This window comes from Muntiacus reevesi, chromosome 5 (genome assembly GCF_963930625.1).
Source record: "Muntiacus reevesi chromosome 5, mMunRee1.1, whole genome shotgun sequence".
Classification (NCBI taxonomy): Eukaryota; Metazoa; Chordata; class Mammalia; order Artiodactyla; family Cervidae; genus Muntiacus; species Muntiacus reevesi.
Genome location: NC_089253.1, coordinates 81388399 through 81406985, shown reverse-complemented (window position 1 = coordinate 81406985; position 18587 = coordinate 81388399). Strand labels below are relative to the sequence as shown.

General features: G+C 40.7%; 1 protein-coding gene and 1 pseudogene across 1 annotated transcript in view; both read right to left on the bottom strand.

Moving 5' to 3' along the window:
* Positions 1 to 5120: 5120 nt before the first annotated feature.
* On the bottom strand, positions 5121 to 6741 carry LOC136169010 (thioredoxin-related transmembrane protein 2 pseudogene; annotated as a pseudogene).
* A 2704-nt stretch (positions 6742 to 9445) lies between these two features.
* Positions 9446 to 18587, bottom strand: part of PLD5 (phospholipase D family member 5) — a 382456-nt gene continuing 373314 nt past the window's right edge. The window contains exons 9-10 of the mRNA XM_065935649.1: positions 17410 to 17565; positions 9446 to 9641 (exon numbers count right to left, since the gene is read on the bottom strand). Of these exons, the coding sequence (XP_065791721.1) occupies positions 9567 to 9641; positions 17410 to 17565 (231 nt within the window). The 3' untranslated portion in view covers positions 9446 to 9566. The remainder of the gene's footprint in view (positions 9642 to 17409; positions 17566 to 18587) is intronic.

Below are 18587 nucleotides of genomic sequence, written 5' to 3'. Positions count from 1 at the left end.
TAAAGTATAAAGGAGATAGAGAAATCTTCTGACATAGGCATCAGAAGGGGGCAAAACAGTACCCCCCCATTGTTTTTAAAATGCAGATGGTTAAGCTAGGAACTTCCCTCCTGGCTCAGATAGTAGAGAATCCACCTGCAAAGCAGGAGATCCAGGTTTAGTCCTTGGGTCAGGAAGATCCCCTGGAGAAGGGAATGGCAACCCACTCCAATATTCCTGCCTAAAGAATCCCATGGACAGAGGAGCCTGGTGAGCCCCAGTTCATGGGGTTGCAAAGAGTCAGACAAGACTGAACAATTAACACGTTCATGTTTCACTTTCAAGCTAGGAGCAACACAACTCAATCATTTTAATTCAAGAGAAAAATGATTTGAAGCTCTCTGAAGGGCTTCCCTGTTTCTGATTCATGCTTACTCCTGTGTATTATCCTTCAGAGACCCAACTCCAAACCTGGGAGTAATAAAGGTCCATCTCCCTTAGTGGATCTTATATCCAATACTGGATTTCTAATCATTTGAATCTGTTGGAAATTCTGCTCAGCATCTGTGCTTGGAGAATCAGCAGATGCTTCTAAAGAAAACTGGCTGCAAGTTGATTCACTTCTAGGCTTAGTTCTCTTTCAGTACTTGACCATGCAAACTTCTTCCCTGCTTTGGTATATCTCTTATGCATACAAATAAATGTGGTATTAAATATTTTGCCAGTTTTTCTAATTATTTTCTGCAAATGGATTGATCAGTATTACTTACTCCATCATTGTAGGAAGGGAAACATTCTCAAAGTTTTATTTTTTTTTTCTCAAAGTTTTAAATACAACATTTTACTATTTTTTTCTTTTTTCTTATTCACCTTAAGATGCCCCACTCAGCACAGAAATAGGAATGTAGCACAGGATTATTAAATATTTGTTCAATAAATGAATAATCACAGTTTCTGCTTGGGAGCAATTTTTTAAAAAACACTTTACCAGAAATTGAGAAAAGAGTGTCACTCATAGTATACCAAGGTCAGCGCAGTGAGATCTGTATGCCCTAGTTGTAGGCAGTTGGTTAGAGCTTAGACCAATACATTTTGTTCCTCAAGGAGTATCTTGTCCTGACATTGTTTAGAATTGCTGGAGCATAGTGATAATAAAAACTAGATGACTTTAGTTAGCTATTTTGTTATTTTAAAATTTCTACAGAAAAGATGCCCCTTTGTCTGTACCTCGGAAGAATTGACTTGGATGGATTTCAAGATACCCTTTAAACCCGAGATTCCATATGGGTTTGTTGAGCAGACACCAGGTGTATCTGATTATGAATTTGAGACTGGAAGGAACAGAGTTCAGTAGGTAAGTACAGAAGGCAGATGAACTCGATCCACAAAGGCGTTTTCTGTCACTGTGCCAGAGTGTAAAGCCTGATCACTACAATGGTTTCTTTATTAAAAAAAAAAAAAAAAAAAAGAGCATTTATTTATTCAAAACCAGTGCAAACTATTGGAAGCAAACTCCTTAAAATAAAAAAAAAAGGAGGGATATTGTCACAATGATGCCTTCTTGTACAAATATACAAAATGGTGGGACTGTAGCCACCAGTCAGCTTCATTCACATCATTCAGTACATAAAGTACAGCTGGGAACTGATAAGAGACCTTTGTTTCTGAGATCAAGTTAAGGAGAAACATAAATGGTTCATCTCACAGAATAAAAACCATATAGTTATTACTACTGAAAAAATCGAGCATTTGGTTATATGACAGGTTTGAGAATTTTAATCATGTCCCCAAATTTAGCCCTTTTTTAACACCAGTTTATTTAGAATCTTTAGGTTAATGATATAGATATGTCCAGGCACAACTTTATCCTGTTTATATAAAGAAACATTAAAAATTCAAGTCTCTTTTGTAGCAGAATTAGAAGTTTAGTAGTTGAACATAACAAAAGAAAATGCACAATGCCTATTAAACCTCGCATGTCTTTTCATAAAATTGCCAAAAAGAAACATAAGTGATCAGTGACTTTTTTAGAACTCTGTAAGTACAAGACTGCTAATTGCTCAAAAATGAGAAAATTTGGTTTTTATAACTTCAGGAAACTTCTAAAGTATGCCTATCTAGTCACCGTAGAAAGCAATATCTTTATAATTCAGCCAATGATGGGGACTCTCTCAAATAGGAAAGGTGGCCTATGAACTGGGGTTGACTTCAAGGCTTTTATAAAGCTTCCACTAATTAAAATCAATAATATAAAAATAATAGACAGTTATTTGGTTACTGACTTGTAAAAAGCAAAGCTATAAGATCACAGTGAATGCAAAAATGCTGTTTGGATTAATTTATCCAACCTACCTTAGGTCAGATGGACACTACAATGATTTCTCCTTCAAAGGCTTATAATAAAGTGCATCAGTTCATTGAGATTAAGTACAGAAAACCAAAGAATCAAACATTCATCCACAATATACAGGGGTTATTTGTAAGGAACTGAGTTTGAATAACCAATAGCAAAGTATTAATATCTTTCATCACAGAAAATAACTGTTCTATTGAGAGTGAAGGTAGCTTTTTACATTCCTGGAATGTTAAGAAAAAACAAAATGATTTGTGGACAGAGAAACTCATGTAAGTGTTACATATATGAAATTTTTAAAAAAGGCAGGTTCTGGGATAGAATGCCTGAGACAGATGGGTCTGGATCTGTTCTTATCAAGAAATTTCTATAGTCTTTTCATAGTTTTTTGATCTGGCATTTATCTCAATAAAAGTTTCTAAAAACAAATAAAATTCAGAATAAACGAAAGTCTCTTGAGAATAGCCTTAGACTGGCGGGAAATGAGCTTCTGTCAATCTCAGGTTCAGCGAGGTACTTTTAACAAACCAGTAACTGCAGTAAAAAACCATAGTTTTCAAGGGGTAAGATCAAACAAAAAGATGATCAGACCCATCTCACCAAGAATCCAATCAGAAATGAGACAAACAGTCCAAATGAAAAAAGTGGTATCCAGAACTATACAGATACGAAGCTTTCCCACAGCCCTTTCATTTCTTTTACTGAGTCTGCTTTGACTTTTTAAAAATGTTGGATTTATTCTGTTCCACAGACTTTGGAAGGCCATGAAGCATCTCTTTACAAAGTCCTTTAGAGACAGCAGGGACATTTTTAGTGTGCCTTACTTCTGTCATATTCAGGTACTCAAAGTGTGACATTTACAGAGCATGGATAGAACCTAGAATGTTCCACTTCCTCTCCAGTGGTTTGATAAAATGTGATTTAATTATTAGATATAGTAGTGGCCAGTGGCAGTACAGTGGAGGTCCACAGTATTATTTGACAGTGTGTGTCAATGATTTGATTTGGAGGTGAGCAAATTTGTGTGGTTTGGGAGGAAAGCAGACTGCATAGAACCTACTGACACTCATATGCAAGTTTTCAACAAGATCCATTAGAAGTTCTACTGGATCCACAGTAAATTGAAGCATTCTTATATAGTGAGTCACTATTTAAAATCAATGCTTGAGAATCAATAAGGCACTAGGTCAATGCTAGCAGCACAGAAACCTAAAATATAGTCTCAAATTGTGTTTGTTTTCCTTTATCGCACCTTAGGAAATAATTTGTGGAATTTTTATGGAGAAAAAAATGGAGGTTAGTAATCGCCCTACTCCTCATAATTTCTGGTATGGATATCCATTAGATAGTCTTGAATTAAAGAGTTTTTGTTTTGCCTTCTTTTCCTCTTGGGAAATAATTCTTGGGATGTTTGTTGGTGGGGGGAAATGGAAGTTGTTTTAGCACAGACACAAAGTCTACAAGAGAGGAAGAATACTTACAGAGGGGTGCAAAAGCTTTCAAATGAACAAGAAAGTTTTGCAGAGTTAAATTTTCTCTCGGGAGACATGAACTTATTTATGACAATCTCTGGACAGGGGCTGTTTACCTGGCTGCCACTGAGGGTCAGTTTTGCCTTCCAGAATCTGTGGTCTGGCTGCTGCTGCGTGGACCACCTTGAGGAGGTCTGCTTGGCCAGGTAGGGTTATGCTGCTGGTGGTGCATGGCAGAAAATCCTGGGACACATTTCCTGCAGCTACCTTTTTGATGAGGCTCAGAGGGAAAGGACAAAAATGACTTTTCCTATCATAAGCAAAAGACAGTGACAGGGGGCGCCATTACACCAAACTTATGCTTGTCCCCGTATGGCAGAAAGCAAAGAACTGAAGAGCCTCTTGATGAAAGTGAAAGAGGGGAGTGAAAAAGTTGGCTTAAAACTCAACATTCAGAAAACTAAGATCATAGCATCTGGTCCCATCATTTCATGGCAAATAGACGGGGAAACAATGGAAACAGTGAGAGACTATTTTGGGGGGCTCCAAAATCACTGCAGATGGTGACTGCAGCCATGAAATCAAAAGACACTTGCTCCTTGGAAGAAAAGTTATGACCAACCTAGATAGCATATTAAAAAGCAGATATTACTTTACCAACAAAGGTCCGTCTAGTCGAGGTTATGGTTTTTCCAGTAGTCATGTGTGGATGTGAGAATTGGACTGTAAAGAAAGCTGAACGCCAAAGAATTGATGCTTTTGAACTGTGGTGTTGGAGAAGACTCTTGAGAGTCCCTTGGACTGCAAGAAGATCCAACCAGTCCATCCTAAAGGAAATCAGTCCTGAATATTCATTGGAAGGACTGATGCTGAAGCTGAAACTCCAATACTTTGGCTGCCTGCTGCGAAGAACTGACTCATTGGAAAAGACCCTGATGCTGGGAAAGATTGAAAGCGGGAGGAGAAGCAGATGACAGAGGATGAGATTGTTGGATGGTATCACCGACGCAATGGACGTGAGTTTGAGTGGGCTCTGGGAGTTGGTGATGGACAGGGAGGCCTGGCATGCTGCAGTCCATGCCATGACTCAGCGACTGAACTGATGCTTGTCCCATGACTGTGACAAATATTCCAGGAAACAACTTGAGAATGAACATGTAAACAAGCAGGTTTTCAGTCTTTAGATGTCCTTTCTAAAGTCAGCCCAGGTTGATTTTCCTCACCCAGGAGTGCCATTGTTATGTTTATTTGTCTCTATGTCAACTCTGCTTACTTTCTTTTGTGTTCTCTTTTTATTTTTTATTTATTTATTTATTTATTTTAATTATCAGTCTCTTTACTGTGCAAAACCATCAACTGGGTGTGGGGAGGGTGCAGCAGGGTTAAGTGAGCCCCCGTTCAGGGGCTTTTTCCTCCAGGGCCCGCCACACAAAGGAAGTCTCAAACTTCCATTCCCCTTCCTCCCAATCTTCATAAAATAGGTAGATTATTCAGTGATCTTCAAAGAGAAAAGTCTGTGGTTAAAGGTTTTTACCTTGGGACCAGTCATAGGCTTATACCTTTTTTTTTTTTTTTAATACAGGTCACAGACTAAGCCAGAAGGGCCTAAAGAAGTAAGATTCCATGAGGGGAAAATGTCAGCACTAACTCTGCACCTTGGCCTGTTACATTAGGGTTTAATCTAGTCTAAGCAGGCTGCGTGGCACCACCGTGAGGAATAATGAGACCAGAGCCTGATGGAGATGTTGGGTAGCACGCAGCAGCTGACGCGCTGGCCCAGCCTGGAGGTTAAGCCTTCTCGCTCCACCAGACAAAATCTTTCCCTCCTTCCAGTGAAACAGCCGGCCGCAACAGTGGGGCCTTCCTGGAGGGTACCTGACATCACCCTGGATGCCTCTTAAAAATCAGAAGCGATACCCTGCCCCATCTAGGCACAGGCGAACAGGGGAAACATAAATAAAAGGCCCAGGCCTCAGGCAAGGCTTGTGGTTACAGAAAGGGCAGAGCCTCCGAGGTGCCTGGGACTGAAGCAGGGATCCTATTTGTCCTTCTTGCTCTCCTCATCTGGCACAGCAGTGGGCCCCATGGCCACAGGCTGCTCCTCGGGGATCTTATCTCCAGCCTTTGACAGCTTCTTGGCCCGCTGATAGAGCTCATTCAGGTTGAATTCTCGGATCACGTTCTCCTCTGAGAATGTCCAAGAGACAGCCCGGCCATTCTTGTCGATCTGCGGCCGCCGCATGACCTCCTTCCCGCCTTGGAACAGGATCAGGGTAGGGAGCTGCTTGGTGAGGGGTGACGTGCTCACTTTGTACCGTGTACTAACGTCCGTGTAGCATCCAACGTCTACCTTCCCAAAATTCAGCCCTGTACAGTTGTACTTGAGCGAGAGGTCAGCGTAGATAGGGGCAAATGACTGGCAGTCACTGGACCAGTTGGCGAAGAACTCCACGATCCAAGTGACCCTCTTGTCCCGCTCCAGCTCCTCGTCAATGGTCTTGTCACTGAAGTACTTGATGTACTTAGGGCCCATGTACAATGGGGGTTTGCATGTCATCAAGAACACTATGCAGAGTGTGATGTAAAGCAGGCCCATACGAACATCCAGGCGGAAGAAAAGAATCGCATTGGCCACCTTGCTGAACATGAAGATGTTGCCTATGTGCTGTTCCACGGTGATGGACCTGCGGTTCTTCATCATCACGATGGTGCTGAGGAACATCAGGATCTCCACTTCTCTCCAGTCAAAGTCACACGGGTTGCCGTCTTTGCGTTGCGTGGGGAGACTTTCGCAGACAGGGGGCAGCTTCCTCACAAGCAGGAAGGCAGCAGACAGCAGGGCTGACAAAAAGTAGTAAGGTCGGGCCAGCCATCGTGAAAGTCGCGGGACCGAATACACGAGAGCAATCAAAGGCGCTAGGACAGCCATCTTTCCGGCCCCCCTGTGTTCTCTTTTTAATCATCATTAAAACTACCTTTACTTTACTGAGATGACTGACTGGATAGGCATATTCTTGTTTATATGGATATGGATGCAAGGTAAATATTTTGAGTTTTAAGGACTGGCCATTATTGGTGCAGAATTTCATTAAGAATTCCCTAGTCGGGACTTCCCTGGTGATACAGTGGATAAAAATCCTTCTGCCAATGCAGGGGACACAGGTTCAATCCCTGGTTCAGGAAGATTCCACATGCCAGGCAAAACCTGAAGCCCATGTGCTACAGCTCCTGAGCCCACACTCTCGAGCTCACAAGTTGCAACTACTAAAGCCTGTGTGCCTAGAGGCTGTGCTCACAATGAGAGAAGCTCCACAATGAGAAGCTGGTGCACCATAACAAAGAGTAGCCCCGGCTTGCCAGAACTAGAGAAAAAGTCGCATGCAGCAACAAAGACTCAGTGCAACCAAAAATAAATAAAAATAATAATAAAAAGAATCCCATAGTCATTCATTAAAACATGTTATTCTTAAAAATAAATCTCTTTCCCAGCTCTCTTCACAGCCTGGTTAAATATCAAGTAGAGCAACACTTGGCAACAAGAAAGGAAGTTATGTGATCACTAGATGACCAACAATGGATATTTTCCACCAAGTAAACCCACTGGACAAGATTTGTGAGTTCCTATATCACTCTTTCTGACCTATTAGAATCAAGCCTCTAGAAATTTAAAAAAAAAAGAGAGATTGCTTTTTCTTGCTCTAAAAGCACAAGCAGAGGCTAGTCCTAGAGAAGAATTCCAAGCACACGGTCTAGTTTAATGTTGATGTTATTTATGCCAAAGTGATCTGACAAAACATTCCACCAGAATGATGACAATCCAGATCTCCAGCAGGGATTTTGCATTGCTGTGTTCACCCATATTTGTAACTGGAAGCTGTGATTTGTTTTCTCTTGTGGGTTTTCTGGGAGAACCTGTTATTGATTACGTCAGGATACCACAAACATTATACTTCATAATGCTGAGCACTTATAGAGGTTCTTTTGATTTCAAAACAAGTTAAAAACATTTTCTACTGTGACAACATCTTTGCGAGGTAGGTGATTATTAATGTCCCTACATTATCAATAGAAACCCAAGACCAAGAAGTGCAGGACTCTGTTTCCAGGCCAGGGAGGGTCAGGAGCAACATTAGGACTGGACGTCCTGAAGGGCACCTACTCTGGGCTCTGAATAGGTCATGCCTATCTCTAGTGCAACACTCTCCATTAACATAGGGCTATATATCGCATAGTTATGGGCTTTCCAGGTGGCACAGTGGTAAAGAATCTGTTTGCCAATGCAGGAGATGCAAGAGACACGGGTTTGAATCCTGGATCAGGAAAATCCCCTGCAGTAGGAAATGGCAACCCACTCCAGTATTCTTGCCTGGAAAATTCCATGGACAGAGGAGCCTGGTGGGCCACAGTCCATCGGGTTGAACAGAGTTGGACACGACTGAGCGCACACATTGTATAGATATAAAACAACAACACAAGGACATAATAGAACAATAATCCAATATTTTTGTTTCTTAGTAAAATATGTTAAGCACAGTATTTAAATTGCATTTCTCTGAAAAGCATTTGGTATATTAAATAGCAGAAGATATATTAAATAGCTCTATAAATGTTTGCTGGCATACTCAACAGCAAAGGATTATGAAGAAATTAAAATCTACTTTTAAACACCATAAACTAAACAAAAATGTGAAAAACTACTTTATTCTTATAATGCAGACTGAATAGCTTGCTGGATATTAGCAGGTGGCTACATAATTTTTCTGAGCTTGAGAGAAAGGATATACATTATTGGCTGTGGTTTTAAAATATCAATTTGGTAGGGAAAAGTGCAGTTGAAAGGTGAAAATTAAAGACTGCTTTTTACATTTTGCATTCATTCTGAACAAGTCATACATTTTCAAAAGATACAATCATACTTGGAACTAATGTTTAGGTGAATATAGGGGTGCTATATAATATTTTGTGAGAAGAGAAAATGATAGAAAATAAAAGCCATGGTATTGGAAAAAATGCAGAGGGAGGCAAAAAGGTTATTTTTCAAGTGTGTTGAAGATGAGCATGAGATGTAAGCTGTTCATGCTTACATGACCATAGAGGTCTTGGAAATGGTTTCCAAGGACAAATACTTGGCTTGATCAGTCCCTTCTCCTGGACAAAATCCTCACACTCCTCTACATCAGCAGTTCTCAGAATGGTGTTAAAGAGCTTACCTCATGCTAAGCTTCTTAAGAACGGACCAGGTGGTCAGCAGAAAAAGTTCTAAAACTAGAAAGGAAGAGGCATCAAAGTCTTAAAATTTGTATGCAAACGTAAAAACTAACCTCCAAGCCAAAATGACATTCTCTGTCAGAAGTAACAAATACAAAAGTCTTAAGTTTAGTGTACACGCGGCTAAGATATTGTTAGTTATTACATGTCATTCAGAGAATATTTTTGTGTGTGCTTTTTCCCCTAAAAAAGACATATTAAATTGTTTTTCTCTCCTCAAGTCTTTTTTTTTGTATATATATATATGTGTATATATATATATATATATATAAATGTGAAATACAAGATGTCCCGTAAGTTTGTTCATTCAGACTGCACACTCTAGGGGTCCTTCCCACTTGCGTTGGACATGGCAGTCTTGTTTGACGGGAGTCTGAGTCTGAAGAGGCTTGAGCAGTTGGGTTGCTTGGTGGGCTGCAAGGTTCTGGCATAGGGCGAGTACCAGTCCCTCTCAAACACATCCTTGAGTTGCTTAATGATGCTTGTGTTGTTCCTCACGTCTGCCTGGTTGATAACAAGGCCTGTGCCAGCATTCTGGGTGAAGTCATTCCCCACCCAGTCAAAATTTCCTGCAAAAGACAAAGGAAATGATGGTGAAGAGTTAATGTTCCACTGGGGAATATTCTCCATTTAAAGAAATAGAGAGCCGATTCTATTAAAAAAAAAAAAAAAAACCAAAAAACAAACAAAAAAACCCCACCCGGGAATAGTGACAGGGAGACTGAATTGTGTTGACAGCTCATAAAAAAATCCAAGAAGGCTTACATATGGCATATTAATATTTGCATATTATTTTGGCATTTTCTTCAGCTTTGCTCAGCTTGAAACTCGAAACAGGAAATCTGATGTTCTTTTTTTGGTAAATGTTATTTCTTATTGACATTCACAAGGTGCACTAAATACAACAACATTTAAAATATATAGGAATACACTTAAACATTCTATGAACAATTACTACCTTCTCAAAGAGACACATCTAATCCATATGTACAAATGAGAGACGCTAATTACAATGCTCAGAAGCTTTCACATCAAAGAAAAAGTTGAGGCCAGAGAAGGAGAACCAGTTTTTAACCAAACGCACAAAACACTCCTTGCCTGGGCTGTGAGTCAATTTCCAGTCCCAGAATCAGGCTTCTCAGCCCAGGAATCAGGGAGGTTGCTGCAACAGCAGGTGCCCCAGAGTGACTGCTGGTATAGGTGGTGCATTAGTTTACAAGGTCTGCTGTAACAAAGTAGAACAGACCTGGAGGCTAAATGTCCACAGTTCTGGAGGCTGAAAGTTCAAGGTCAACATGTTGTCAGGTTGGTTCCTTCTGAAGGTGTGAAAGCAGGGTCTGCTCCAGGCCTCTCTCCTTGGCTTGTAGATGGCCATCTCCTCCCTGTGTTTCCTTATATTGTCTCCCTTCTGCACATATCTCTGTGTCCAAATTTTCCTCTTGCATAAGGACACTAGTCAAACTAGATGAGAAGCCCCCCTAATGAGTCTCACCTTAACTTGATATTCTCTGTAAGGACCCTGTCTCCAAATAAAGTCATATTCTGAGGTACTGGGGTTAGGAAGTCAACAGACTAATCTTGAAAGAAGCTGAAAGTGAAAGTAATTCAGTCGTGTCCAACTCTTTGTGACCCCATGGACTGCAGCACACCAGGCTTTCCTGTCCTTCACTATCTCCCAGACTTTGCTCAAATCCATGTCCGTTGAGTCGATGATGTTGTCTAACCACCTCATCCTCTGCTGCCCCCCTTCTCCTGTTGCCTTCAATCTTTCCCAGCATCAGGGTCTTTTCCAGTGAGTCAGCTCTTCGCATCAGGTGGCTAAAGTATTAGAACTTCAGCTTTACTATCAGTCCTTCCAATGAATATTCAGGGTTGGTTTTCTTTAGCATCAACTGATTTGATCTCCTTGTAGTCCAAGGGACTCTGAAGAGTCTTCTCCAGTACCACAGTTTGAAGGCTCAAAGAGGTGAATAAATTTGCCCAACTTCACATAGTTAAGTGGTCTATCCAGGTCTGCTAGACTCCATGAGCTATCTTCAATACCATAAACAAAGCATCATTCTCACCAATAAAAATTAAGCCATGTCAAGACTGGCAGAGATTTCATAAATTACCACTGTCCTCTTTGGTTCAGAGCTGGTTCCATAAGTGAACTGAAAGTCAACACAGGTTGACTTTCCGTTTCCTCAGTGGCTTCTCAGGCATCTTGTAGGAGCATTGGTTGAAAGATGCTGAGATCATGGTCCCTGGGTGTCCTTGACCTAAGGCCCTGCAGTCATCTGTGGGAGAAGCTTCTGGGAGAAGGGACACCCAGAGAGAGAGTCAATATCTGTTCCTCTACAGTTCTCATTCTTTGGCCCCTCCCCTCCCTGGAGCTCCTTCCCATATCAACTCCCTTTTCTGTATGGCACTGCCTGGAATACTGGAAGGTGATTCCTTCCTCCTTCATTTGACTCCTTAAGTTTATTCCTCTAAATCAGATATTATCAGCATGGAGAAGGAACTCCTCTGCGGGGAGCGGCTTGAAAGAGCTGACTCTGGGAGCTGCCTTGATTATCGAGGGTTCCTTCAAGGACATAGCTCTCTGTCCCGCCACCCCTCTGAATTTACTATCCAAAGATAAACACAACACTAGTAAGCCTTGAATGCACACAAGACGCAGACAGACAGCCTTTTTACGATTACCCCTAATCTAAATCAGGATGCCATTCCTGTGCTCTGACGCCTAGTGAGAGTTCTAATTATTGTTATCTTAAGATGATGTACATGGGGAAGAATTTTCTTTGTGATGTCTCCTTCTTGGTTTAAGTATAAATGAAGCTTAGAAAAATAAAGGAGCATCGTTGACTGCAGCGATCCTCTCGACCCCATCTGTCCTGTGTCTTTATTTCTTAGCCTAAAGGAACGCGTCGTGTTGCTCGCTGAAATCTCCCGGCTGGTCCGGCACTCCTCTCTCTCTCTTAATATCTCACTCCACCCCACACAAACACGACAATGATGCTGTCAATAGCTTCATGATAGACATAACTTTGGGGGCTTCCTTAGTGGTCCAGTGGTTAAGAATCTGCCTTGCAATGCAAGGGACACTGGTTTTATCCCTGGTCCAGGAAGATCCCACATGCCATGGGGCAACTAAGCCTGTGGGCTACAGTTACTGAGTCCCCCTGCAGTAATTACCAATGCCCACATGTCCAAGAGCCCATGCTCCACAACAAGAGAGGCCACCGCAATGAGAAGCCCACATACCACAGCCAGAGGTTAGCCCCCACTCTCCACAACTAGACAAAGCCCATGCATAGCAATGAAGACCCAGTGCAGCCAAAAATAAATAAATAAATGAATATTTTTTTTAAAAAGACATAGAAATGAAAGTGAAGTCACTCAGTCATGTCCGACTCTTTGCGATCCCATGGATTGCAGCCCATGGAATTTTCCAGGCAAGAGTACTGGAGTGGGTTGCCATTTCCTTCTCCAAAAAGACATAACTTTGACTGAATTCTATTGCTATAAATTAGTAAGCTGCTTGCCGAATGGTTTGTAAGACTGTGTTAGAGTCTGCACAGAGACTTCTTTTGCTGTTGATGTGTTTTGGACCATGTGCTCTCAGACCATGCTCAGCGGTTTAAGTTTTTTTTTTTTTTTTTTTTTTTTTTAGGGGTTTAAGTTTTGTGCAAATGCTCAGGGCCAGGTGAATAGGCCTCAACTTCTAAGCAGAGGATCAGTAGCTACTCTAGGCTGAGAGTTATTCTGGAACCCGTTGGTAGATGGCACCTTCTAGTCATTCTATAAATGAGACTCTAGCATTCTTGCACACTTTTCAAGGACTTCTTGAGAAGACACTAAAATCTCATCTTATGACTTAAGTGCCAGGCATTAGACCAAGGGCAGTAATTTGTTACCTCATAACATTATCTCATTTGATATCCACTGCAGTCCTGTGAGGTGACAATATTAACTTCACTGTATTGATGAGTAAATTAAGGCACAGAAAAGTTTAGTAATCTGTCCAAGGTGGAAGTGAAAAAATTCCACAGTTGAGGTTCAAAAGCCAGGTCTGACTCCACAGCTCACACTTAACTTCCGTTTCATGTCACCTCTGATTTGAAAGGCGTACTTGCTTTGTGCTAACTGTGCTCTTCACCCTAGACTTCGTCAGCTCCCAGGGTTGGTATATCAGGCCACACTGAGATCTGTGCTCCATTCATTTGCAAATGTCACTGTCTGAAAGAAAACTTGCATATGCTTTGGGGGCAAAGATGATGGGAGAGAAGTGACAAGACTTTGAAGTCTCATTCTGCAAAATTCAGCTTTTTTCCTTTAATACAAAGGATGGGGTCAAGATTCTGCATCTTTATTGATTCTCAAAAGTTTTAATTAGTTTGTTTTCAGGAATCACAGCCCTAAAGGTCTACAGGGCATTCCTACACTAGGTGATTGTTTTCCTACCTTTCATTTCCTAATGGTTGGGTTAAACTTCAAAATCACATACATGCTTCAGTAATTTTTCAGTTTGGAAGTGGTTTTACCCAGCTCTTTTTGAGATTGCCATTTCAGCTTCTAGAATGCATATTGAGGCCCCAAATGCCAAGAGAGTTGGGGAACTACCCTCAGGAATACCCTGTGAGGGTGCAAATGAATTCCCAGGATATAATATGTAAATAATCAAACCATCTTTCAAACAGCTTTGCCAAGCTTGACTCAAATATACTCTGGAGAATTTAAAGTAGAGACATGATACTGTCTGGGGAGTCTTCTGTAAGTCTTCAGAGCATTTAATGGAACTATAATTCCTTGCAAGGTCATGTGTGGATTTTTCTTTATTCAGCATTCTCAGCAGATATCTGAGTGACTTCTAAGAGATTTTCAGAATATGCTGATAATTATTTAAATTATTAATGAATTTCCCCTCTTTATGCTCTTCAACTATTGTTACATTAGAACTATGCTTCATTCTAGGGAATTAAAGTTTTGCTAAGATGCTATGTGGTGTTGGAGAAGACTCTTCAGAGTCCCTTGGACTGCAAGGAGATCCAACCAGTCCATCCTAAAGGAGATCAGTCCTGGGTGTTCATTGGTAGGACTGATGTTGAAGCTGAAACTCCAATACTTTAACCACCTGATGCGAAGAGCTGACTCATTTGAAAAGACCCTGATGCTGGGAAAGATTGAGGGCAGGAGGAGAAGGGGACGACAGAGGATGAGATGGTTGGATGGCATCACCGACTCAATGGACATGAATTTGGGTAAACTCTGGGAGTTGGTGATGGACAGGGAGGCCTGGTGTGCTGCAGTTCATGGGGTCACAAAGAGTTGGACACGACTAAGTGACTGAACTAAACTGTGCTGAATTGAAGATGCTATGTGTAAAATGTACTCATTTAAAAATGTATTATAATAAAGAACCCCAAAATACACCCACATAAATAGAGTCAACCAATCATGATGAAGGAGCAAAGGCGATACAATAGAGCAAAAACAGTGTTTTCAACAAATGATGTTAGAAGCAGCCACATGTAAAAAAAAAGTCTAGACACAGATTTTATACCCTTCACAAAATGTAACTCAAAATGCGATCATACCTAAATGTAAAATGAACAATTACAAAACTCCTAGAAGGTAACGTGTGTTTATCGCTCAGTCATGTCCGACTCTTTGCGACCCTCTGGACTATAGCCCACCAGACTCCTCTGTCCATGGGATTTTCCAGGCAAGAATACTGGAGTGGGTTGCCATTCACTTCTCCAGAGAAGGTAACATACAATGGAATATTATTCAGCAGTAAAAAGAAATGAGTTATCAAGCCATGAAATGACATGGAAGCACCTTAAATGCATATCACTAAGTGAAAGAAGCCAATTGTAAAAGGCGACACACTACATGATTGCAACCATATATTTTGAAAAAGACAACACTATGAAGATAGTTAAAAAAAAAATCAGTGGTTGCCAGGATGGGGTAGAAATGAATAGGTGGAGCACACAGGATTACAGTGAAACTACTCTATATAATACTATAATGGCAGATACACGTCTTTATAATTTGTTGAAACCCACAGAATGTACAACACAAAGAGAGAACCCTAATGTAAATGATGAACATTGGGTGATAATGATGTGTCAATGTAAGTTCATCAGTTGTGACAAATGCACCACTCTGGTGAGGGATGTTGGCAATGGCGGACACTGTGCACATGTAGGGATGGCGGGAATATAGGAAATCTCTGTGCCTTCTGCACAATTTTGGTGTGAACCTAAAACTTTAACAAAACCAAAGTCTATTTTAAAAATGCATTACAGGGAAACAAAGGAGAGAGTCAGGAATCAGTCTTTGCTAAGAATCTGGTAGACAAGAGCAGTGACAGTGCTGGGAGCTTTCCATATATTATCTCATTCAATCCTCATACCACCACCAAAGGGTGGGTGTTATTATCCCCCTTATTTAAAGATAAGGAAACAGAGGCTTTGCAGAGACTCAGAGAAATTGTGTGACTCTATCAAATTTTCTATCTTGTGTCAGGGCTTCAAATCAGAGATTTGTCTGACTCCAACACACTTACTTAATTCATTATAAAGAGTATTTGGATATAAGCACATGCCACTGCTGAGTGTGCATACAGCAATTTAAATAAACTCTGCAGGTAAAATATTCAGATTTGAGTTCTTATATCCCACTGTGCCTGAAACTTAATCCATCCCTGTATTTCCTGTTTCCCAATATTGAACCAGAGGTTCCCACTTTGGACTAAACATATTTGAGTCCTCTTTTGTCGCTTGTTTAAAAAGAAGCTCATTTCATTCTACTCTCCATGCATTGATGAACATGAGAAAATCTAAATTATCACACCTTGTGTCACTGAGAGGGACAACATGACTAAAACAATGTTCTTACATTCTACAACTGGAATGATAGACATTTTTTAAATTTCAATACTCTATCCTACTAATAAGACACACAACTATTCAAAATGGGAAAAGACAGATCATCTCTACACTGACACTGGAGGTAGTGTCTCCACGGGCCGACGACAGTGACTTCTGAAGGGCTACAGGGGGTGAGGGGTCTGGATGCCCGGCATTTGAAATTTAGCTCTAAAATCTTCCCCCTTACATCTGTATGTTTAATTCATTTCATATTTTATGGCCCAATTTCCTTATTTCCAAATTGTAGGTGAGTAAAGCTGCCTTCCCTATTGACAATGTTGCTAAAAGAATCAAATAAAGTAAGGTGCTTTACAAAGTTAAAAGGGCATATTTTCTATTTACTCACTGAATTTGGAAAAAATAATGCAAATTTCATATTCCCTCATTCCACACCTGTGCTTTTCTTTTCTGCTTTGACTCTGCTACTTCACTTGGACATTGTAACAACCATCCAGCTATTTTGTGATCTATGCCCCTTCATTTTATAGATAATAACTCCTACCCTGCTTGGGACAGAACGAGTAAAGAGGTTACCCTGGACCCATACACGCCATGGGAAAGTAGAATAGATTTGATCCCTTAGTAAATAATAAACCAATAACATATTGTTTCTGTGTCTGGAGCTTTATTACCTTATAATAATAGCTAACATGAATCAGGTATCATCTGTTTTGGGTGCTTTAATTTTGCAAGATGTTTTGTACATATTATCCTAATTAAACATCATCCTACGAGGCAGAAACTAGTCAACCCCCTTTTACAGATGAGAGAACTGAGGTTTTAGAGAGCTTAAGAAAATTGTCCAAAGTTAGCTATTTAAAAAACGGCAGGTGTAGGATTATTGCACAGACAGTGTTCATTTGGACATCAAATTTCAATGGTCTGCTTCCCCATTACTCATGACAGATTGGCTGTGGTACGGTGGGTAGGAAATGAGCTCTGGGTTCATTCTAGTGCCAGGACTGGCCTTTGATGAACCATCCAATTTCCCGCCTATAGGGCTTCCCTGGTAGTTCAGCTGGTAAAGAATCTGCCTGCAATATAGGAGATCCCAGCTCATTTTCTGGGTGGGGAAGATCCCCTGGAGAAGGGCATGGCAACCCACTCCAGTATTCCTGCCTGGAGAATCCCATGGACAGAGGAGCCTGGTGGACTACAGTCCATGGAGTCACAATGAGTTGGACACAGCTGAGTGACGAAGCACAAAATAAGACAAATGGATTATGGAATTTCTGCAAAACACTTAAGAGAAGACATCCTGTATGGTGTCCTGGTCTATGAACCAAGCCATAGATAAGATGTTTGGTTGAAGACTCTTTGCCCTCCCTCTCCTGTTTCCTGACCTTGGGGCCCCCATTCACTGGCAGGGGCTTCCTCGCCATGCGGTACAGCAGAGTGCAGCTGGGTTACCACTAACCTGCATGATCCGCTGAGGAACCTCACAGCCCTGACACCTACCAATATAAGCTGCGCCATCCGTCACCATATACTTGTTGCGGTTTAATCTAGGGAAGGTGTGATTCCTTTGTTCTTTTGTAATGCAAGCATTCTCTCTTTCCAGATCAAAGAATTTCTGTAAGACAATAAATAAATAAATAAACCAGGTGAATATAGAAAACATTTTTTGTTTTGTTCAAACACTAAAAGGTTTCTTATTCAAGGAACAGTAATAGACCTCATATTGAGTTATTAAAACCGCAATCTTGTTACTTCATATAGCTGAAGCTATTTTTGGTCTCAAATTCATATAGGCAACAAGAGAAAAAGTGAACATGCTCATTGAGGTCTATAATTAACACTTTTAAGCTATAAAGTGAACATAAAATTCATTCCTTTAACAGGGTGAAGGCCAGAAGTTGTTTAATTCTTATCAGCTTATTCATCAGGGTGCACTGGCATTTTAACTATGCCTCAGGGTGCTTTCTGTCAAGCATGCCAATGAACTGATTTCCTACATGCTGCATATATTATAAGAAGCAGCAGGCCCATGTCAATGACTAGCTGAATTGACTGGGGATTTCCAAAGGTCAAAAAAAGGTTTTGCCAAAAGAACAAATAGTTTCCATCTAAACACCTATGTCTACAAGCTCTTTTAATAAGCAACTCAAAAAAAAAATCACAACTTCAAACCATGAGTCCTAAATTTCAATTCTAGTGTGATCCGAAAGCAGCACTCTAGTTCAGCTGGAATGGGGATGGGGGTGCTAAGAGAGGTGAGTGACATCAGGAGTGGCTTCAGGAATCTGCTAAAATGGGCAAGTGCTCAGATGAGGCTTAAACTGTGACTGAGTTTGCAGAAGACACATTAAGGTTAGGACCTCAGGTCTCCTCCACATTGAAAAACATTGAACATTTTTAAAACTGCATGGAATTTTTCCAGAATGTCTTACAGTTGTAGAATCATGTGTGTTTGAAGGAGAGAAGAGGCAGAGAGGAAAAATGAGATACCTAAAAATGGAGATATCATTATAGTTTCAAAACTGTAAGTGTTCAAATTTGGTTTGGAGAAATAATGAGAGTTGGTTTTTCCCATTTCTTGCCTGGAAAATCCCATGGACAGAGGACCCTGGTGGGCCATAATCCATGGGGGTCACA